The sequence below is a fragment of the Caretta caretta genome, chromosome 7, assembly GCF_965140235.1.
Source record: "Caretta caretta isolate rCarCar2 chromosome 7, rCarCar1.hap1, whole genome shotgun sequence".
In the NCBI taxonomy this organism is placed as follows: domain Eukaryota; kingdom Metazoa; phylum Chordata; order Testudines; family Cheloniidae; genus Caretta; species Caretta caretta.
Window position 1 is genome coordinate 22494271 of NC_134212.1, and position 23502 is coordinate 22517772.

Here is a 23502-nt window from a genome sequence, read left to right on the forward strand (position 1 = left end):
CAAAGGCACAGCTGCCCTGGTTCCCACCAGCCTGGGCCCATCCAGGAAAGGGCACAGCTGCCCTGGTTCCCACCAGCCTGGCCCATCCAGGAAAGGGCACAGCTGCCCTGGTTCCCACCAGCCTGGGCCCATCTAGGGAAGGGGGGGGCACCTGCCCTGCTACCAACCAGCCGGGGCAGAACATAGCTGATAGTTTAAGAAGCAGATCCATCTGGGTGGAGAGCATCTCCTCTCCCCCAGATGTACTACATACATCATGGGTAAAGAATCCTCTTTGCCAAGCTCCCTTTCCCAAACCCAAACTCACAAGTGTGGGGGGAGAGAGAGAGAGAGAGAGACTGTGATGTTCTCCAGACCCAGCCTAACACCCCGCAGGAGACCTGTGAGGGGGAGGAGAGGAAGGAAAGGCTGTCTGAAGCAAACAGCAGCATTTCAATAGCTTCTAAATGTCACTTGTGCAGCTGAAGGATGGGGGATCAGGGAGCACAGCTCACGTCAGGCTGCAAACGAGTTTCATGGTGTAAGTGAAGGAAAACAAATTTTGAAAGGATTAAATGAGAAAGCGAGAGAGGAGGGGCCCCTTTCATGCAGATGAGGGAAGGTCGGTACAGAGCCCAGCAGGTCAGCAGAGGAACCGTAGCAACAGCATTTCCTAGAGGTAACTGGAGGATTGATACTTTAGATCTGTCTGTTCGCAGCATCAGCGCTCTCCGCACAGTATTCACCAAGCAGCATGGGGCAGACAGAGCTTCCCGGAGGGACCACATGGCCTGGCTGTGAAAGCCACTCTCCTCCTCATCCCATCCAGGGGCAGAGCGAGCCAGCCAAGGCGGGGTGGGGTGGGGGGTTCATTGGCGGAGTTGTTCGTGGGGACATTGGGATTGCTGGAGGTCTAGACAGAGGGTGCACTGGCAGAAGAGTAGGGGATGGGCCTGAGATGCAACATCAGAGCTGCGGGAGAGGAGGCTGGAATAGCAGGGGAACAGGTTCAGCACTGAGGGACATTGGCAGAGTGCTGTGTGAGAGCTCAAGGATGGACGAGCAGAGGGGCTGGAGGGCAGGAGTGAGGAGTGCTGGCAGAAGTGTGTGTAAGAGCTCAGGACTGGAATAGTAGCGGGGGCTGCAGGTCAGGATGGACGGCCATCAGCAGAGCTGTGTGTGGGAGCCCAGGGTTGATGGGCAGCAGCCAGACAGGCTGGGAAAGTGTGACTGGACGTGTGTGAGCGCGTGAGAGTGAGTGCAATGCTGCATGCAATAAGGAATTAACTCAATTCCACTTGTAAAGCAGGATCATCCGGCGTAAGGGGAAACCAAGTGCAAACAGGGAAGGAGGGAAGCGGGAACAGAGTCTTCAACTCCAGCCCAGCTGGCTCCAGCCCAAGCTACTTTCTTTGGCTTTCATAAGCAAATTTCCTTGGAAATGCTCATAAAGCATGGGAGGGTCCCCCCTGGGGTCGGTTTGGCTCCACAGCGGAGGAGGGAGGGGTGTTGGTTCTGCATGGAACAATTCCACCAAGCAATCTCTCCTTGCAGCTGGGGGCGGGAAGAGACAGGGAAGGGAAAAGACAGAGACTGAGGGGGACAGGGGAAGAGAGAGACAGACTGTGAGGAGCTGGAGAATCTCTCCCAAGGCCCCACGGGCACCATGAACCTACATCCACCTGCCGATCAAGCATGAAAGAGACAGAAACCAGCCAGGGAACAAGCAAGGCAGCTGGGGCGTCCTTTAGTCCGGGGAGTTTGCAGGGCAAGCGGAGAGGAACGACCCGGAAGCGAAGCACATTCTGGCTGGAGAAGTGCCAGGGGAGGTGTCTCAGACACTCCGCAGGCAGGAATGGTGTTCACACACACCCTGCGATGGAAGAGCAGCCCAGGCCCGGCAGGGCAGGAGCCGTGGACTCACCGAGGTGTTCTGGCACTGGATGCTGGTGCTGTTGAAGCGCAGAGCTGTGACGCGGGTGGCGCTGCCGGGGATGTGGAAGATGCATTCGTAGTTGCGCTGGCCAGACTGTGGCTGTGGCAGGTTCTTGGCTGTCAGAGTGATGGGCTTCACCACGCCCACAGGGATGTAGATCTGGGTGGAGGGCAGAATCTGTGGGCAGTCCTGCAGGAGGAACAAACAGCAGGCCATGAACTAGTGAGACAAGGCACAGTAACCCCCCCGACTTGGGAACGCCAGTCACCACCAGCACTGAGATACTCCAGACCCTACTGAGAAAACACCCATACTGATGGGCAAAGAAAATACCATGAGAGATGGTACACAGCTGGAAGGGTAGGATTCTGCCCTTTGTGAGTGCAGGAATTCATGGCTGCTTTGACCAAGGCTCTGCATACTCGGCAGCATGCAGGACCTCCCTTCTGCAGCATGGCCCCCTGGTTTCCACTGCAGCAGGCTGGGAATTCTAAGGCAGCTTTGAGCTAACACAGAAATGGGACAATGTCAATGTCCTCACGTCACTCAGTCCAATGTTGAATCCGTTCCCCACTGCCCCAACATTTGCCATTTTTAACGGGCAGTAGAATACAGCTGCGCAAACATAAGGCGTAACTGTGATACAGGCTGTTGGGCCAGCAGGGAGAGTGTGGGAGGCAGGTTGGGGTTGTGGGATGAACTTGTTGGCTGCATGTTTCTGGTAAAATGATCAGCAGTTTCTGCAACACATTTCTGTGGCAAGGGGCAGATTCTGCAACAACTGTTGCAAGAGGGACAGGCTTCCCCCTCGACCCGCTTTCCTCTCACACTCCCAGCCCCTGTCCCCGACCCGTCCAACCAAGAAAAAGAGGAGACCAGTTTTAGAGCTCATCAACGATACTCTCCCACTCAGCCAGAGGGGGCACTGCTCAGTAGTACCAGGCCACTTTACCCAGCATGCGATCAGTGCCAAACACCACTCAGCTCTGTCAGGCGCTGTACAGATCCCACCCTCCTCACACCTGCGAGCCTGCCGGGCACCTGTTCTCACCCCCGTGCAACCCGCTCTCTAGGGAAGAGCCAGGTCCACGTGTTCTGTCCCCCACAGACACTGCTGGGCCCAGCCAACTCAGGCTAGCAGCGTGGAGGGGAACAGACGACAAACCTGCTCGCACTGAGCCCCCAGCTCTACCTGCAACCTGCCTGCTAATGCAGGGCTTCCCGAGAAGCATTTTGGCTGTGCATGGACAACTAGAGCCAGCAGAGCAAAGGACAAGTGAGCCCCAGGGCCAGCCCGTAGGGCCCGGGAAGGAAGCAGCTCTTCACTGAAGGCTGCAGGTCTATTTAGAAAATGGAGAAGGGAAACTGAGGCTAAACACTGGCTGGAGCCAGGCACACAGCAGTCCAGGCAGCCAAGCAAAGTTACCCCCACCCTCACCGCCCTGCCAGTGCGCCTCCCTCCTGACCCACAGCCCCCCCCTGGCTTTTCCAGTCTTGGGCCCCACACAACTCTGCCAGCGCACCTCCCTCCTGGCTTACAGGCCCCCTATTTCAGCCCTGGGCAATCCTGACTTGCTGAACCCCAAGCAAGAATCAAGTCTAAAATAAGTACCATAACCCATGAGGGTGGAGAGTTGAGCATGTTACAACTCGTGGGCCTGACACTAACCCATCTGTGACAGCCCGAGCAAAGCTCCATAGTTTGCCAGGAACAGAGCCCTGATATTCCAGGAGAAGGAAAATCCTGCCACTGGGTCATCCCTTTAACGTCCCCCATGAATCCTAAGCTGCAGAAAGCCCAGCTGGCCCATGAGGCCCTACAAATAAGCAACAGAGCCGACTCCGGCTCTCCCAGCAGGTCTGACCTGGAAATCCAGCGCAGACCTGGCAAAGGAGAAGCAGAGCATTCAGTTGTGGGATCTGCAGAAAGCCACTACCAGCCAAGAGAAGCTTAACAGAGTGTGCACCAGCTCTGCCTGGCAAAGCAGCCACACACAGACCCCGTGGAGATCTGCGACACTAGTGGGGGGGGGCAACATCCACTCAGCAGATACGGCATCAACCCAGTCCCAGCAAGGAGGGTGGCATGCGCAATGGATGGGTCACAGCTGCACCTGAAGCTGGATTTATAGCAGCAGCTCAAGGGGGAAGCGGTCGAGGGTTGCACTAATGCAAATCTGAACTTTTCACAGCATTCAGTTTCAACACTCAGGCTGCTCTCTGGGGATCCCCCAGGCCTGTCTGCAAAGCACAGGAGAGCGGGCAGAGAGCAAAAATAAACGGGTCTGGGCAGAACAACAGCTCGGTATTCCTGAAGGACCTCGCTTCGGCAACAATAGCCTGATGCAATCCCCAGGCCAGCCTTGCAGGGCCCGGCTGGGGACTCGTGCCTGGGGGCAGCTACTCTTAGCAGCACTGGCTTTAAATAGGGGAGAGAGAATAACATGTTTTGAAACAAATACCAGCCCAAGAACAGAAACTGCACTTTGTTCAGGGATCTGCAGCAACCTCTCCTGGCAGCCCTGATGGGAGCAGGGCGGGTCGGCCTATTCCCCAGCTGCAGCCTTCACAGATCTCACCTGACACAGTGATGCTAATTCCAATAAGTGAGGCAGAAACCAGAGGCAGGAATAGCAATGACTGAGGTGCCATTCCACTGAGGAAAGCTATTCCCAGCACCACTGCCACCGCACATCTCACCTGAGCACCCAGAAACACTTCACAGACATCCCTAACTACCACAAACCCCTGCACCCCCAGGTCAGCCGAGAACCATCACCGTTTGAGAAGAACCAGACCAACTTGCCATGTGGTCCATCTCCCGGAGGCCAGTGCACGCTTGGGCCCTGCAGCACACTTCCTAGGACACTGTCCCACCTGCTTTCCAGAGCCCCAAGCAACGGGGCTCCCTTCGCCTCTCTTGGGAGGCGATTGAACTGCCTGATCCTGGTCGCCACCAGCAGGTTTTATCATCTCCCTTTTGCAGGTGGGGAAAGTGAGGCGTAGAGAAGGAAAGTGACTTGTGCAATGATAGAATCCAGGAGCCCTGACTTGCAGAGATCCATACTCTAGATCTCACTCCCTGGTGATGGTGGAGGGGCTCATTTAAGTCTCTGGTTTAGAGCCCAGATACCTCATATTTTACACACAATGCTGTAGATCCTCTCCAGGACATCAAGAGACAGAGGCCTGTCTCTGGGTGGGGACTTGCAATAACGTCTCGGCTCTACCAGTAATCCCGATATCATGGCAATGCCCCCACTCTGGATATACCTGTCCCTCTGACGGGAACCTCCGGGGGATGCCCAGCTCCATACATTCTATGGGGCACTCTGAAACCTGCCAGCACTGGATCACAGGACAGATTCAGAGAGCAGCAGCCGGGTCTGAAACCCCACAACCTCCTGGCTGCTGCTGGCTCCCATCAGCCATTTGCTGAGGATGGGATGTTAGCTTCTGACGGGGTTTTAGCACTCTATACAAGCCCCCTGCAATTCAGGGAGGTACGGTGGGTGGCGCAGCCTCCCTGGCCGGGAATCCACACATCCTAGGGGGCTTCGCTTCTCCTCTTAAACAAGACCTGAAACCCCTCCATTTCTTTGCCTTCAAGGCTCTGGGTAACTGCCCCTCCCTGCTCACCCACCCTTCTCCCATCTCCCCCAAGCCAGCCTGGACTGCCTATGTCTGCTTCTCCAACAGCCACCAGTGCAACTTCTCCCTAGGCATGGAATGCTCTCCCTGAGCTGGCCGACAAGCCCACTGCCCTTGGACCTAGCGCCCTCCTGAAGACCCTCTCCCACCTCCACCAGCAATTCTCTGACTGACCCTTTAACAACAGGCTTGTGCTCCCTGAAGCCTCTGCTGAGTAACTGTGTGAGCCGATTGCTGTAGCTCCCTACCCTGCCAGCGATTCTGTTACCCCACCTTGCTCAGGCATGCCTGGGTGCAACAGAGAATGGGCCCCACAGTGCACTCACACAGTGATAATGCTCACGCTCTCTCACAGGAACACACAGTTAATGCTCGCTATCTCTTTCACACACTCACACACAATTAATGCTCTCTCTCACACACACGTTTGCTCTCTCGCTCTTTTTCTCTCTCTCTCTCTCTCTCACACACACACACACAGAGTCAATGTTCGCTCTTTCTCTCTCACACACACACAGAGTTAATGCTCTCTCTCACACACACTCCCATTTTACTGAAGGAGCCAAATCCACCAGCTACGTCACATGTTCTGCATCTGCCGGGAGATTTGTCTCATCCAGCAAAAATCTCACCCTGCTCCAAAACAGGAAACACCTGGTGCTGGGAGCCCTTTCCAGTGAACTGCAGGCCCTGTCACTCCATGCCAAAGCGCGTGATGAGGTTTCCTCGGGGGGACTGGCTGTGACTACCCAGCCCTCCCCTTGTGTGGTGGCCAGGGGATTTTAACAACTCCTTCCTCAGCAACTTTCAAGCATCAATTCAAAGGACTGATGAAACTTCCTGTGCAGTCAATTAACTCCTGCCATGCTGGGCAGGAAGGCTCCACACAGCCCAAAAAGCTCTCCACCCAGATCAGGGGCCTATGCCCCATTCCCCTCCAGCTCCCCCTTCCAGACTCCACCACCTAGGAGCAGGGCGGGTGGAGAGTTGGGTTGGTCAAAAGCTTTCCATTTTTCTCCAAGGGTTTTCTACTAACTGAAATACTCAGTGGCCGTGTCTGCGTCCCTCAAAAACTGGAGACCTTTAATTAAAAAAACCCAAATCCTAAAATGTTAAATTTTCACTTTTTCAATGAAAATTCATAATTTTCCACAGAACTTCCCCACCCTCCTACGCCTGTTTTCCAAACAGCTCCAGTCATGGAGTTGGGGCACTGCACCGACATTCCACCATACGGTCCAGATGGGTCCCGGCCGCTGAGATGAGAGTAAATGACAACCCTGGCTGGAACCTCCCAAAGTCTAGGGGCAGTGCCCGGGAGCCAGGGGGTGCAGCAACTGGCTACGAGGCAGAACCTGTTCCAGCTGCCTGGCTGCACCCCCGCCCTGCCTCCTACGATGGGCCTCGCTCCTCTCCATCTGTATCTCGCCATCTCTGGGCCATTCTGACCCTCTTTCTTCCCTTCCATCTGGCTGCTTCTCCCCGTCCCTCAGCTCTGACATTCTCTCCTCACCCTCCATCTGTCTCTCCCCCCCGCCCACCTCTATCACTTTCTGTCTCCCTTCCCTCCACCTTTGGGTGTCTCTCTCTCTCTTTGCTTCCCCCACCCCTCCATCTCTGGCTATGTGTCCCCACCTCCCTTCATCTCCCCCCACCTCCCTACTTCTCTTTGCCTCTATGGACTGCCTTCTCTCCCCTCTGATTCCTTCGCCAGGTGAGTCCAGTTCTCACTGGCAGGGGAATGGCTGTGGTATATGCACGATTCTACCCTGCATCCCCAGGAAGTGCCTGTAACAGGTCATGCCCGCCTACCCATGCGAGCGTGACAGTACACCATAAGGAACCAGATTCACCCATGCCAGGTCCTCAGCTCCCAGCACACTGGGGCAGCTGGGAATCTGACAGCCACTGCTCTCATTGGGGGAAATGCACTGGAGGACTTTGTTGAAGCCCCCGCCCAACCCACCCCAAATTCCTCTGGGAGTTGGTACCAACTCAGCTCACATTCCCCCCTCAGTAAGGACCTACCATCTGCCCTCCCAAAACTGGTGGAGGGCCCTCATCTTCCTTTAGAAGGATTGGAACAGCCACTAGGGTGAATAAACCTCCCCCTCCCCGCCCCGCCGGCTGGTCCCTGCTTTCAATATAATTAGCCCTTCCTTCTGCTGTGATCCCTGTCTGTCGGCCTGCCTTAAAGCAACTCCGGGCCTAGCTGGCTCTGAGCTGGGACCTGGGCTGTCCCCTACCCCCCGTTCCCCTGAATTGTGGGTGCATTAGTGCGTGAAGGAGTCTGGCTTGATCTGGATTCCCAAGAGAGAAGGGGTAGTCCTGGGAGGCTGGGAAAGGGGTTGAGTTGGGAGGTTTGGAGGTGGAGGTGCAGGAGAGTTTTGACAGCTGATGGGGGTCAGCTGGACAGCACATGTCAGTGGCCTGAGGAGACGTGGTCTTGGGTTAACTGGAGCATCACATGGCAGAGGGTAAGATGGTTTGGACAAATGGGGGAAGGGGGTGACTTGTCCTGCAGGTGTGGGTGGCTGGTGCAGTCGGTAGCTGGGGGACGGGTGCACCATCCTACAGAAGGGCCCGGTTCCATTCCTGGTCTCTTACTCCTCAGGGCTGCCAGTGCTGCAGAGGCCAGGCCGGGGATCCAGTGGTTAGGGCTCTGCATGCTGCCATAAGGTCTGGAGGAGAAGTGAAGACCCTGAACCCATTGCCAGCCCCAGCCTCTTGCTCTGCAGCTTGGTAGCCCTGGAGAGTCACTCCCGACTACACCTTCCACCCAAGCTGGCCGAAGGAGGCCCTTCCAGGCTCCCAAGGGAGGCCATCCTCCTCCCGGGGGCTTTGATCCTTTCTGAGGGAAGGCAGAGGAGCTGTGAGTCTTTCCAATGCTTCAGGGATGCCCCAAAGCCCGATCGGGTCTCCACAGCTCAGAGCAGCACCTGCTCCCAGGCATGGGAGCAGAGCTGACTGCATTCAGCCCAGGAGCTCACCACAGATCGTTGCAGCCTTCAGAACACAAGCCTTTCACGGTCCTCCCCAATTCCAAGTCAAACTCCCCTCCAGCAGACACACAGGACCCTGTCTCCGCAGAACAGCCTTTTACTAAAAGATAATTCAGTCTGAATGGCCGATCGCATTCCCCAGTCACCTCTAGGAATGGGACAGGAAATGGGAGCTCCTGCTCTTCGCCCATTATCACGGCCTTCCCTCCCACCACAGTCCTAGGGAAAGCCCGGGGGTCAAAGAGCAATGTGGAGTTAAACCTCAGGAAACCAAAGCCCAGGAATTCGAAACCCACCAATGGCCTCAGGGCAGGTGCTTAATTCTCACTGGCAGCAGGAAAGCAGCAGGGTGCTGGCTGTTCCCAGACACACCCTGAACAAACACAAGGACACATGCAATGAGTGATGGCTCCTACCAACCCGCAATCCCTCCTGGCCTGCTCCTCATGAACCAGCTAGCACCTGCTGTGCTGCCCAGATTTCCATACATGCCCCATGTAGACCACATCTTCTGTACTGCCAGTGCCCAGGAGCCTCCAGGGGAATGCACTGCTCCCCTGCTGAGTGTGCCAGACTGGCCCGGGTAGAATGCACCCATTGGGCTGCCTCATGCAGCAGGCACCTTGCAGTGCGCCCGATTACAACGGGAGCTTACTGGGCAATGACAGCACCGCAGGTACAAGAGGAAAACCAGCAAGAAAAAGGGGCAGGAGATTTCCATTACCTCACTGGCCACACTCAGACAAGCTGAAATTCAGCCAGACCAAGCCCTGCTTAAAATAACTCTGAGGGTTAGACGCACACCCACAAAGGACTAGAAATTCAGGGGTCAGGTTGAGTCTCTGTTCTTAATTTGACCCGCAGGCGATGGCCCAGCACCAAGGAGGACAGCAGCAACCTCTACACACTCGCGGGGCTCAGCAGGATCTTTGTCTGAACCGCTCTCATTTGAAAACCTCACAAGAACAGGCTTTGTAGGGAGAGCGGCAGGACTCACCGGTCCCAGCCAGGAGGCACATCCTGGCAGACGGTCTACCAGTACTTCGCTACCCCTGCCAGGATCTGTTGAGGCTACCCCAAGTGAAAGTGGCCTCAACTGAGCTGTTCCAAGGCTCAGGTCCTGCCTGAGTCTAGCCACAAATGTTTGGCCAGGGCCAGCTCTCACCCATGCTGGAAGTTACACATGGTGCCAGTTCTCAAGCTTGGGCCTCTGGGAAGGGCCCATGTCACACAAAACAAGAGCCTGAGCATATTCCCAGATGCTTTTAGGATCATATCTCCAAAGGTAACTCCAAACTTCTGCCTGCCGAGGCTTGCACATGCAAACACAGCTAGTGTGCGCACGCAGAACATGGAGTTACGTAGCTAATGGGCTGTGAATGCCCAGCGCTGACGGTACAGTTTGCAGGTGCGATTTTGGAGTTGGCTGAAAATGTGAGCCCTGAAGTGCAGCTGCTCTGGAAAACAGCATCATTGGGCTCCATGTTTATTGGGCCTCGCTGATTCCAGTCCATGTATCCGAGATATTAGGAGCCATACAAGACCAGGTCCTCTTGCCTTGCTCATGGAAGCAGCCTCATTGACTTCTGTGGGAGCAGCAGGAGGAGGCCCACTGACTTCCATGAGCCACTTGCACGAGTAAGGCATGTAGGATCTGGCCTATCATAAATAAAGTCGCTCCCTCACACGTAAGCGGCCACTGCACAAGAGTAATTGTGCTGCTGATGGCTGGGCTCCGGATGAGTAATTGCTCAGCTCTCTGCTTCCTTCCTGGAGGGCCCAGGCTCCCAGAAATGACACAAGAGGGGGGAAAGAAAAATGAATTGTTCGTCGCTGGGAGCTTGACCTATTCAATGCCGAGCAGACACTCATCAGCCCGGAGCGGCTGCAGCGGCAGGAGTCACGGTGGAAACGACGCAGCGAGAGGGAAGTGAAAAATACCAATGAGGGCACCTAGGCTGCACTGAGACGCATGGGTGGATCCATCCAACCAACTCACAGCTACTCCAGAGGCACGCCAGCCTATACCCTCCGTGCTGGGGACTCAGGAGACACCAGCCGCAAGAGATGAAGAGGAAAGGCTCCCAATGGTTATGGGGAGGAGGCTCTCTGAGAAGAAGATTCTGCTCACCCTAAGCATGGGAGCAGAACTGGACAGGGGCAGGGGAGTCAACTAGCCGGACTATTGGCCGGTCCCATAGCTGATGTGGGGGTGAAGGCCAACCAAGGGGTATATGTGAGGGATGGCTACGGATAGGAAGCAAGCATCTCTGGTGGGAGGAGGGCAGGAGGGAAGACCCCAGAACTGTGGAGGAAGGGTGGCTGCGGGAAAGAGTCTGTGAAATGAGGTGGGAGTCAATGTTCTGGTGAATCCAGGCCTTATCCCAAGTTGGAGGGCTGACTAGGTTCTACAGGAAGATGCCCTCTGCTGGGGAGGTGAATGTATCTGAACCAGCTGGAATTTCATAAACCCAGAGAGAGGAAAACAAGAGGGAAATCTTAGCTGTTTTTTATACATGGGAAAGTACAAGCTTTACTCTCTCTTGCTCCCTGGGCCCAGTCCTAGCTTGGGATCCCTGATGTGACATGAGTTCTGCCAGATCTCAGCCTCCCCACTAATGGGCAGGCAGGAGAAAAGTGCCCGAGGTCACTTTGCCAAGTGTTTTTTTTTTTTAGTAAGAAACACATCTGAACCATCCCCCTGAAGGAGGCCCATTGCTCCTTTCTTGGTACCATACCCCAGCAGAGAAAGGGGAAAGCACCTAACAGGTGTCCAGATGGAAGGGGGACAACACACACCATGTCTAAAACAAGGATGAGGATTGTGCTCAGAAAGCCTCATTATTTCCAGCACTCTCCGCTAATTACTCCGGGAAGGCAAATGGGAGGTCTGACTTCCCAGTGCTGCTAATTCCTTCTCCAATCCAGAGAGGCCTCTCCAAAAGCAAGTGCTTTCTTTGGCCTGCCTTCAGAACAGGATGGCTCTAAACCGCAGAATGGCGAGCTAACTTCTGTGCCTAACGTTGAGGGCTGTGTGTCCATCAGACAGAACCGCAAGCGGCAGGTCGATCTCTGGGGGCAGACAGCCAAGGCAATCACCAGAATGCAGTGCGGTGGTGCTTTTAAGCTGATCAGCACCATTTGATACCGGGGGGGGAGGAGTTTATGACAGTTTGAGTCCAACAGGAACACTCTCATTTTAAAAGCAACCTCGAAACCACCTCTCTCAGGTATTTACAAGTACTTGTTTCTTGTAGTGTATCAGCAAGCCAGGACTTAGGCTACATCTACACTACAAGCTGGGGGGTATGATTCCCAGTTCACGCAGACATACTTGTGCTAGCAGCCTGGGCAGTGGCATTACCGTGCTAGCTTCCCCGAGTACCAACCTTCCTGAACCCCGCGGGTACGTATGCAGGCTGCTAGCCTGTGCCACCACCCACGGCTGCCCGCAGCACCACAGCTACACTATTTTTAGTGCACTAGCTCAGGTGAGAGCTAGCATGAGAATGTCTCCTCCAGCTCGTCGTGCCAATGTAGCCTGAGAGACTCTGGCTGAGCCCAGAAATTCATCACAGCTAGGCGCTGCCTCTTCTCTGCAGCAGAGGGCAGGGCACCCCTCCCCCGCAGTATTCAGGTGCATAAGTGCTAGACGCTGGACAAGGTGAACAGGTGCAGTTCAATCACAGCAAATCAGACACCAGCGTCTGGGCGTCCAGAGCACTTTTCACCGGAACATCCCAAAGCACCAGTTAGGGCTCGCAGAGCCCCGGAAGCGCACACATCACAAAGGGTCACTGCTCTAACCACGCAGACGTTTCCTTGCCTTTGGCGACTCAGTCTAAACCTTCCAGCATGGGAAGGGTTAGAGCCGCCTCTGACAAAATCAAGCTGCAAAGGGGAAGCGATGGAAGGGCCGAAGGGAAACGGTTCTAGGAAAGTGGCAGTTTTTAACAGAGCGCTCCTAACACATGGCTTTTTAAGGGAGCCCTTTTCTTCCAATTTAGAGGCAGGTGACAGAAAACACAGACACCCCCGGGGAGAGAGAAACTCTCATTACTCACTGGCTCTCTGCAGCAGGCCGAGCAGCTAGCAACACGGGACAACAAGGCCAGCAGCCACGCATGTCTAAATCGGAAGGGGGATTCGACTGCTGGCTTCAGGGCATTAATGCAACACCACAGCGGGTCAGGAAGGAAATTCCCATTGAACCCAGCTCTAGTGACATTGTGCAAATGCCCACGCAGACTTGGGGGCGGAAGCAGGCATTGGGCCGCTGCAGGAAGCCACATGCCGGCATTGCTGGGCCTCTGGCCACCGTCCAGAGATAGAACGGGCTGCATTAACTCTGAGTCCCATTCGGAAGGCCTACAGCACAGCATGGGTGAAATCCTGACTCCATGTAAGTCAATGGTCGCACCTTTTGTTTTGCAGCTTCACAAGCCCTGGCACCACACCACCACTGAAGGCCCCCCGCCCTGCCACTGCAATGCCACCGAAGACCAGAGCAAGTGAAGGAGCCGACGCCGAAGGGCTGCTGAAGACCCGGAGCGCCGCCGGGTGAGAACCAGGGGGTGGCGCCGTTTTTTATCCCCGCTCCCCCTGACCCGCCGCCGAAGACCTGGACTGCTGCCAGGTGAGTAAAGATGTAAAAGGTGCCAAATAATTTAAAAGGCACCACTTCTGCTCAGTGGGGGAGCGGCCGCGCCCCGCTTCCCCCCCCCCCCCCCCCAGCTACGTGACTGCTCTCCCCCCTGGCAGGGCATGGAACACTCCCCACAGGCAATGGCGGGAGCTCTGGCCTAACTGTCCAGAAGTGACTTGTGATGCTGGGTGCTCAACTTCAAACACGTTTGGAGAGGGCAGATGCTCTCGTTCTGAAAATCGGGCCCCTGTAATGGTGCTTCAAGCTGGCCACCCCAAAACCACCAGTTACTTCAAAAGGCAGATCCTTTGCTTGAGCCATCCGGAGCTAGCCTGAACAAAGCATATGCTGTCAGGACCAGCCCGGCACTGGCTCCTGAAGGAATGGACTGAGACGGTCTCACGAGCCAATTTCCTACTCCATTTGCGGCCAGGGCTGTTCATGGGTGTAGTGAGACATACGCAGGGTGACACTCATTTGCGCCTGCACACCCTGGGGTTGCAAATGTTAGAGGCCAGTTGAAAGTCTGGCCTAATTTCTACAAGTCTCTAACTCCACTAAGTAACTGCAATTAAATGACTGGGGAGCCCCCTATGACTGCAGCACACACGAAGGTGTTAACAGTCTCAGTGGCAGTGGGTTTGAAGCTGTCTTGATAAGATAAGGCGGGGGAGGAGGAGAGGAACCACCTGGTTTGTAATGGACATACTGCCCCCCAGGCCTCACTCTTAATGTCTCACACAGTGACTGAGCATCAGGACATGCTGATGATGCCAGTGAGGGCTAACCAGGCAGGGAAACAGCCCAAGAAAATCCCCACAACTGCATCCATCACTGCCCAGCCAACAGAAATCAAGAGCAAGCCCTGGCTGGGGGGCTGCAGGCCTGAGGCCGTCACAGATTTAGGAAGGTTTCAGGGGACAGAGAAGGGACAGTTTTAGAAAGTACCTTTCCCCTACTGCAGCTCTATAGATCTCTCCCTTGCAAGCCAGCAAACAGTCCATGTCATAATCCACAGCAGAGCAGATGGGAGGTGGCTGGAGACTCGGGGGCAGCAGTTTTATGGCTCCTTACCTCAGACATGTTGACACGCCCCTCCTGGAAGGAGCAGTCAGCAGCGTTGTGGGTGCAGATGTGCCGATATTTACACCAGTGGCATGGGAAGGAGCCATTCACACAGGACAGGCAGCTGTAGAGAGAGAGCCGGTGAGATAGCATCAAAACGCTGTGAGGCAGTCACCATCTCTTATGGTCCCAAAGTGCCGTACAGTCGCAACAGGGACCATTCCTCCACCCACAGAAATGCAGCCACTTCTAGGGCGGAAGCCAATGGCTGTATTAATAGTCCATAGCAACGTTAGGCCATACAATAATTTAGGACAAGAGGTGAAAGCACAAACTCACGCTCCAACTGAACCTGCAGGGGGGATTTAGGGAGGCAGAATGGAATTACCCAGAGTCAAATTTGGCCAGCATATAGGGGTTAACATCCTGACTCTTGCTTAAAGTGCCATGGGATTTTTAATCACCATGCAAGGTCAGGGTCTTTATTTCACATCTTATCCACAAGGTTGTATCTGGTACAGCACAGAGCCACCTAGCACCACCGTGGGGGCAGCACACAGGCAGAGGGGAGAGCGTCCTTTACCATGTCACCCACCCCACTACCTGTAGCACAGCACCCCTGGCACCACCCTCGGGCACTGGGACAGAGTGCAGTCAGAGGGGTGACAGGCCCCACCAGAGTCATCCCTCCACTCCCGACATCAAAGCACCACCCTGGGACCCTGAGGTCAGTCTGGCTTCTAACAGGGGAGCCCCCCCACCATGCCAAATCATCCACTCCCGAGCCTGTATACAAAGTTTACAGCATCTCTTGCTCCTCCTCTGCTCCCCTGTCATAACACATGCTGTGGTGACACATGCCATGTGGTCAAAGGCAGGGGACCTGCGGTTGCAGGCTGTGACCCCTCTCTCTAACTTGGCAGCGCTGGGTCCTTCCTTTCCCGCCTGCTCATGAGGGGGCTGAATTGCACACTTTGTGAGCTTTATTTCTGGTTTTATGAAAGGCAATTTTAGCAAATGGAGTCAGAACAAGGCCCCTCCATTGCAGGGAGAAAAAGCCTACTGCATTAATGCAGATTCATTCAGAGGAAAATTATAATTGGCCAAAGGTTGGGTCAGATTAACATTTCATGACTGTAGTGCCTTTCACTTGCTTACAATGCAATGTGTGTGACCCCCTCTGTTGGCCCCCTCCCACATCCTCAGTCACTCACTGGGCTATGCCTGTGTTTCCTACCCCCTTCTCTGGTTGTGTGTGTGTCTCAATCCCTCCCACGGTTTTCTGTCTCCTTCTGGCTGATTGTGTGTGTGTGTGTGTGTGTGTTTGTTTCCCCCTTCTCTCTAGCTGTGTGGGTCTCTCTCAGCCCCCCTTCCTCTCTCTCCTCTGCCTCTCCCCAGGGCCCATGCTCACAATTGTTTGATCCCACGAGCCATGCTCCTCTACTTTGAAGTCCCTGTGTCAGAGACGCCTGCTTTGGTAGGATACAGACATGGCAGGCAGGAAGCTTTTATTGAGCACAAAGAGCACAACTGCAGCCCTTCCAAAGCACCATAATTAGAGCTGGACGAGAAAAGGAGACCTGGAGTTGCCTCAGCATGTCAGCCGATTCCCGGAGAAACTGAGCAGCGAGCCAAGCCTGCAGCACTGGAAAGGCACGGGGCCCCTCTCACCCACCCACCATAGCATTGGGGCTGGTGCAATAGTCCGCACTGTGTCCTTGGCCCCACGGCTGGGCATAGGGATTCAGTGTGAAATACCAGCCTGATCCACACAGAGAGGATGGTGGGAAGGGGCAATGAGCTCACGCTGAAGCCCCCTGCGGGGGACAACAAGTGCTGCTGGATTTGTGTTAGCTGTCGATCCTGCTCCAGGTTCTCGTGGTCTGGACGGGCTGTCCGCTGACACTTCCTGGGCTCTATTATAAACCACCCCCGGATTGTTCACCTGGGAAGAATCCTACTAACCTGATGGTATTTTGGCCTTGCTACATATTCACGTGGCCTAGGTCTGATCACACCCAGCTAGCATGTTTGCCAAGGTGTTAAACCCTGTCTATACTTGGTGTTAATACGCTTTTAAACAGCACTTTGTTTAAAATGTGCCAGCTAATATGTTCTTCAGAAACACCATTTCTCCTGTCTAGACAAGGCCACCATCCTGTTGTAAGACACATTTCAGAAGTGCTTTAACAGCCTGGTTCAGGTCCAGGATCAGCCGACACAGAGTATTTCTAGTAAAGATGGCGATCTCACATCACAAGAGGGCTCAACACAGGCAGAATCCCAGCTCTAAGCCATCACCCAGGTACTAATGTGGTTGTTAAATAGCTGTTTAGCGCAGAGTAAGTAAATGAACAGGGAGTCTCTAAGTGACACCAAACAACAGTCTCTGACACGATCCCTGCTTCAAGGGTCAAATCACCAAGGAGCTCCGTGCTTTACTGGCATGGGGCGTGTCTCCACTGGGAAGGGTACAATTCAGGTCTGCACCATTTGAGTCCTGACACCACAACAGCTGCCACAACGGGCTCCATCAGGACATGGCCCTGTCACAACCCCACAAGGCCCTAAATTAATCCAGGACTCTCACTCTCAAGCCAGGCTCACAAGAAGCAAGAGCGTCCCATGGAACCAAACCCAGCCTGCTGTCTGGGAGATCGGCAGCAGCGCGGGGGTGGGGGACCGAGAGGGAGGAAAGAACAGCAGCACAGCATAGATTACCCCAACCAAGGGCTTGTCCTGCTGCCATTGTCCCCACTAGAGCAGAGCTGAGCCCCCAGCAATTACATGGAAACACAAAGACACCCTCAGGTACACAGGGCCCTTGGCAGGAGTGAGACCGGTGCACTGTCTGGAGTGGAAAGGCTATCCTTGAACCCCAGCTCTGAACAAGTCAGGCTTCCATGACAGCGCCCCCCTGTGGGGCTTTCGCAGGGAGAGCGGTGAAGGAGTTGAACGGGAGGGAGAGAGCCTAGATCTGCAATGTAAGGAAACAGAACGCCTCCCAAACAGGAGGCTCCAACCAACTCAGGAATCACGCTGAATTCCTTCTCCCCCACCCCCACCGAGCTGTCACTTCAGAGGAGCTGGGATAACACAAGGATGGTGAGTGTGACATAGATACCAGGTCAGACAGATCTAGGTGCAGGCAGCTTCTGTTCAAATCCACACACCTGGGGCAGAGACAGAGCTCCTTGCTCTCGAGTTTCACACCCCATTACATATACAGCAGTAGCTTTTTAAATCCATGCGCACACGCTAAGAAAATATTTAATTAAGCTGCTTGCAAAGGGGCTGAAGTCATTTCCATGTTTCGCTCACGTTTTCACTTCCAAATGAACAGCCCTTGTTGCTTTACCCACAAATATGTTAATTGAGATGCTCCTTATGCAAATATATGCAATTTTATTTCAGCTGCAGATATTCAACTTAAAAGCACAGCTGTAGCCTCCTATCTCCAGTAGCTTTGATGGGGTGGTGTGGAAAAAAAACAAACAACAAAGCAAAAGGATTGCGCCTAACGTCCCTCAAGCAAGGACTGGGAGGCAGACAAATCTGCTGTCGGGGTGGTGGGGACTGGCAATTAATCCAAGCAGTAAAGCAGGATCCATGGAGAGGTTGGTCAAAGGGGGTTCATGGGTACAAGCGCCTGACGGCGTCATCACTGAGGGCAGAGTAGACTGTTTGGGTGGCCCAGTGGTATAACTAGAAATAAGAGGATGAAATGGAGCTCCGGCAAATACAAGCTGAATATGAAGAAACACCTCCTAGCCATGAGATTTTTCAGGCTGTTTCATAGTCTCTCAAGTCTCCATAACTCTGGACATTTAAAATGAGGGTGCAAAAACACTGGGGAATATGGGGTACACCCTGCTCAAGGAGCTGATGGGACCAAAGAGGAGGACTCCACCTAGGGATCTGTGTCCCACATACAGACTTATAACTAGCCTTTTCCCATGTTAACTTCAAGGCTAAGCAGTCTTTTCTTCCTCTCTCTTTAAGGTCATGGCCTAATGCCTCCAGACCTCTTTTAAAGTTGCCATCAGTACTGAATTGGGAGGGACAGCCCCACACTGGGGGCTTGATCCTCCAAGGCACTGAGGCCATGAGCTCCTCTCCGAGACAGAGCACTCCAGCCGTGTGTGTGGGGAGGAGGAGGGGGGGAGAGGTAGGGGGTGAGTGATGAGTGTACCTAATCATCTTCCACTCCCTTCTCCCAGCCTCCCCTGGGCTGAGTCTCAGGGTTCCCTCTAATTTTTCCCACCTATGTGCGGAATGAATTTTGTTATGTGCACCAATATGGAGGTGATGTGTGACACCTCACCTTCATATCAGTGCACATAACAAAATTTATGTGGTGGGGGTGGGGCTGAGGGCTTCAGAGTGTGGGAGGGGGCTCAGGGCTGGGGCAGAGGGTTGGGGTGCAGGGATATCAGGGATCCGGCTAGGGTGGGGCCAGGGATGAGGGTCTCAGGGCTGGGGGAGAGTTGGGGTGCAGGGGTATGAGGGCTCTGGCTGGGGGTGCAGGCTCTGGGGTGGAACCGGGTATAAGGGGATCAGGACTAGCGCTAGGGCAGAGGGTTGGGTGGGAGGGAGGGCTCTAGCTGGGGTTGCAGGCTCTAGGGTGGGGCCGGGGGTGAAGAGTTTGGGGTGCAGGAGGGTTCTCCGGAGCACAATGGGGAGAGAGGACTCCCCCCAGCTCTCCCCCCCCACAGCAGCACCTGGGTTGGGGGGGGGGGGGAAGGCACCTCTCTCTGCCAAGGCAACTCTGGGGCTGCAGGATAGGCACCCCTCCCCCCACCCCCACAGGTCCGGGGCGGGGCTGAGTTCAGGGTGGGGCACCCTGGCTGCAACAGGTCTGGGCCACAGCGGGGTTCGGGCTGGGCCCCCCCAGCTGGGTTTGAGCTGGGAGGGCCGGGCCGCCAGTAGGGGCAGGGTAGGGGCGCCCCAGCCTCGGAAGGTCCAGACGGCGGCATAGCTGGGGCTGGGGGGCCGCCCCGGCCGTGGCAGGTTGGGAGCCAGGCTAGGTTGGGGCCGGGAGAAGGGTGCTCCTTCCCCAGCCGTGGCAGGTCCCCGGGCGGGTTCCCTGAGCACCTGCGCAGCGCCAAATAGGGTGCCACGCAGTTTACAGGGAACTCAGGTCTCCAGCATCCCCAGTTATACTGTAGGCTGGAGTGAACTCGTGTACCTTACCATTTACCCACACTGGGTTCTCACTGGCCTGTTGGCTTCCTCTTCATCTGCCAGGGAATAGACTTATTTCTGGTGACTCTAATAAACTATTCTTCAGCAGCCTCCAGGGATTAACATTTCCTAATTTATACCTTTAGGCTCCTTCTAACCTAAGAGAGCCATTTTTAAAGTGCCGGTTCCTGGAGTTCTGCAGGACATTGTTACCTCCTGCTAGGATTCCCCTCCACCACGAAGATATCAAACTTAATTATATTACGGTCACTATTACTTAACCCCTAGTGTACAGTGGCATTAACAGAGACTGGCTGGCCAAACTCTAGATAAAACATATGGCAGCTAGAACACAAGCACTAGGGAACCTAAACTCGAACAGTTAAAACACAGTTCTGGCATGTGTTAGCCTTGCCTACCCCAGTCAATTCCAATTCCAATTCCCCTCTATTCAGCAATATTTCCTTGGCAAGTCCAGGAGTCAGACTGGGACAATAAATTAGTAATTCTACTCTCCTAAACTCCACTTGCAGCCTAAGCTTCTCCCATTCATGATACCGTAATGAGACCCAGATGGTACAAACCATGTTATCATCTACATTGTCATACCAGGCGTATCTCTGTGATCATAGATATTTAGGGTTGGAAGGGACCTCCGGAGGTCATCTAGTCCACCCCTGTACTCTGAGGCAGGATTATGTATCACTAGACCATTTCTGACTGATGATTGTCTAACCTATTCTTAAAAACCTCCAATGATGAGGATTCCACAACCTCCCTAGAAAGCCTGTTCCAGTGTTTAACCATCTTTATAGATAGAAAGATTTTTCTAATATCTAACCTTAATCTTCCTTTCTGCAAATTAAGCCGATATCTGATTGTCCCTCTCTCTCCTTGCACGCTGTGATCAGCAGTGAAACAGTTAGCTGCCTTGAAATGTAAATGATCACGATTAGGTTTTAGAACTAATAATCCCATATTCATTTCAAAGGGTAAGCTGAAACCTCTCCCAGAGCTCACTTTTCAGGCAGTCTGCAGACTCAGACACCACTGCACTAGTTCGCACTTGTTGTTATGAAGAACAACCTTCAGAACAGGAAGCAAGTGCTAGAGAGAAGATAATGAAAGCTGAGATTCTAGAGAGGAGACACTTCTAGCAGTAAAACGTACTGGTTCAATGAATCACGGCAAACTGGCCCAGTTGGATTCCTGGTGTTGACAAAGCACATGGAAGAGCCCGCGCTCTCTGCTGTACGTTTGAGAGAAGCGCATTCTGCCCAGCATCAGGCTGTACTACATGTTCGGGGTTTTCTCCTGAAGTGTCCATTTGTCATGACTGTCTGTTCCCGATGCAGTGGCAGGTTGCTCGGCAGCATGCTGCCATCTGTGCAGTCTCTCTCCTGCTTCCCACCCTCAGGCATTTTTAATTCCTCGTCACTTATCAACTAAAAAGCTTTCATCACTCCTGATAACTGGAGGAAATCTCCCTCACACCCTCCCTTAAACTTTAAGCATTGGGGCAGACAGCAACTCCCCCTATTGCACCTGTTCTGCAACCAACCAAACCAGGCTGGAAACTATTTATGTTGGAGCCACAGTACAGACCCGAACGCAGGCCCAGAGCCCCAACCAGCTCAACCGCCATATTACCCATGACTAATTCACCAGCAATTTCTCCTGCCTCCTCCAAGTGGTGGACATGAGTGGAGACAAACTCAGCAAAGACCTCAAGTTAGGCAAAAAAAACCCCTACCCCGAAGGATTGGGTTCATTGGGGGCAATCACCAGGAAGCAGACTAGCAGAGTTTCCAGTCACACTCCCTCCCTCCTTGCCTCCTAAGAGTCTCTGAGCATTATGATGATGATTTATTATTTGTATTACTGTAGCTCCTAGGAGCCTGAGCCATAGACCAGGGCCCCACTGTGCCAGGTGCTGTACAAACAGAACAAAAAGATCCCTGTCCCAAGGAGCTCATAGTCCTGAAACAATCCATGTCCACGGTCTTCCCTGGAACCTCTAAGGGGGTCACAATGGGCTGGGGTGCGTCATGGCTGTAGGTCCCGCACCTAGAGAAAGAGCAGTGAGGTCTGCAGACAATGAGGATCACCCTAATAAACACAAAGCCTTGCAGAAAGAGAGGTGGAGTGAGCAGCATTGAGTGGTGGACACTGAGCCTTGGGTCTGAGGCCAGAATCTCCACTCATGGCCTGCTACCCCCGCTAGGTGACGGCACAGCTGGGCTGCTTTCCTTCCAATTTTGGGGTCATTGTGTAAATTCAACCCTGAGCAAATTCACAAAAGAAACACCTGATACAGGAGCACCAGGCGGCAGTGCAGGCAGGTGTTTGAGGTTAGTGAGTAAAGGAAGTTTCTGGAAACCACAGGAGAATCACCAGGCCATGTGGAGAAGGCTATAGTGAGTAGAAAGCATCACTCCTGAAATCCCAGCTAGGACACAATCAGCTCCACAGAGCCCAGTCCGAGAACCTGTGGATCGAAACATCAGGAGACAGTTTCCTGGTGGGACATTCAGCCAGTTTAGAAGTGGGCAGCTCAAGTCCCCATGGCCGTCTTCCTTCTGTCCCAGGGCCTGGTCCAAGCCTAGCGAAGCAACAGGAGTCTTTCCATCGAGTCCGATGGGTGGCATCCTTCCTCATTCACCTTCACTTGCTCTTATCCCTAGGCACGGAGTGCATCTTGCCATTATACTGGCAGGTGCATGGCCTGGAGCACAAATCCATTTGCTTCTCTGATCTCCAGCTTATGGCACTGAGAGCTCTTAAGCGCTCTGTGCAGAGAGGGGAAGGCAGAAAATAAAACAAGAATCCATAGCGGGGGAGGTAAGCCTGATCGGGGAAACAAGTAGAGAGTGGGAGGGAGGGAAGGAAGATGCAGGGTGAAGGTGGCCAAAGGTGCTCCCCGAAAGTGAGAGAAAGGAAGAGGCAGGTGTTTGACATGAGCAGTCTGGGCTCTTTCATGCGAGGTGCTAGGAGGCAGCCCTGCTGGTGTGGAGCATTGCCTGGAGCAGTGATTTCCACAGAAGCCAGCCCTGGTGGAAGGACACAGAGCAAACCATGGGAGGCGAGGGGAGGAGGGGGCAAGCACATAGAGAACAAGAGAGATTCACTGGAAAGGAAAATTATATACACGATCTGTGCTGATGGAAACGGCATCTGCATGCGCATAGCAGCTCCCTCTGACTTCCTCAGATCCCCCGAGCTACTTTTAAGACCATATCTCGGGATGAAAGATACATCCTTAGAAATATCAGATTCCATTATAGCCTACATTTGGAGTGGCAGCAGAGAGGGAGGGGGGGTTGCGTTGCAAGCTCCTTGAGCTTTGCTTCCAGAACACACTGATGGGGGGTGCTGTGAGGGGGCCTGTGATAGGGGTGTAACCCCTTGGGGTTTAGCAAGCATGGCTCCTTTAAATCTTTTTCCTAAGCAGGGAGGAGGAGCAGTGAGAGAAAGGAGGGAAACTTCAGGTGGGGCTCTGGAGGAGGGAGAGGGAGAGAAAGGCTGCAGCCCGCAGGCCCTCAAAGAGTGAAGCGGCAGAGAACCTGCCTGAAGCCTGGGAAGGACAGGCTGGCCGAACGGGGACACCCCAGGACAGGAGCCAGGAGGAGCACTGTGCCAGGGAGGAATCGCCCGAGGAGGACAGGCTGGAGCTGGACCCAGCATCACTGCTGCCCAGAGCTGCATGGGGCTTTGAGTACTGGGGCTCGTGACTCTACATTGGGAATAAGGAGGGAGGCTGTAGCTAGTTAAGTGGAGAGGTAGTCGCTCTGTGTGGCTTTGCAGAGAGCGGCAGAAGAGGGCACTGGAGGGGTTTGTTGGGAAAAGTTCAGTGGAGCCGAAGACGACCAGGAGCACCCAAGACTCAGCACTGAACTGGAACTTTGCTCAGGTCTCCTGAATTGTGTGTGCAGACATATTGCTCAGAGTCTGCCCTCTCGGACTGTGCTGCCACTGGGCCTGTGGGGCCTTGGTTTGGATGCAACCCTGTTCTGCTGCTCCCCCTACATTTCCCCTTGTTG

The 23502-nt window shown here is 54.1% G+C and overlaps 1 protein-coding gene across 5 annotated transcripts in view; it reads right to left on the reverse strand.

The window, feature by feature from the left end:
• The window catches only part of PLXNA1 (plexin A1), a 330514-nt gene that overhangs the window by 94961 nt on the left and 212051 nt on the right, over positions 1-23502 (reverse strand). For all 5 annotated transcript variants that reach the window (XM_048856007.2, XM_048856005.2, XM_048856009.2 and 2 more), the window contains exons 9-10: positions 14288-14402; positions 1904-2104 (exon numbers count right to left, since the gene is read on the reverse strand). In XM_048856007.2, coding sequence (XP_048711964.1) covers positions 1904-2104; positions 14288-14402 — 316 coding nt within the window. The remainder of the gene's footprint in view (positions 1-1903; positions 2105-14287; positions 14403-23502) is intronic.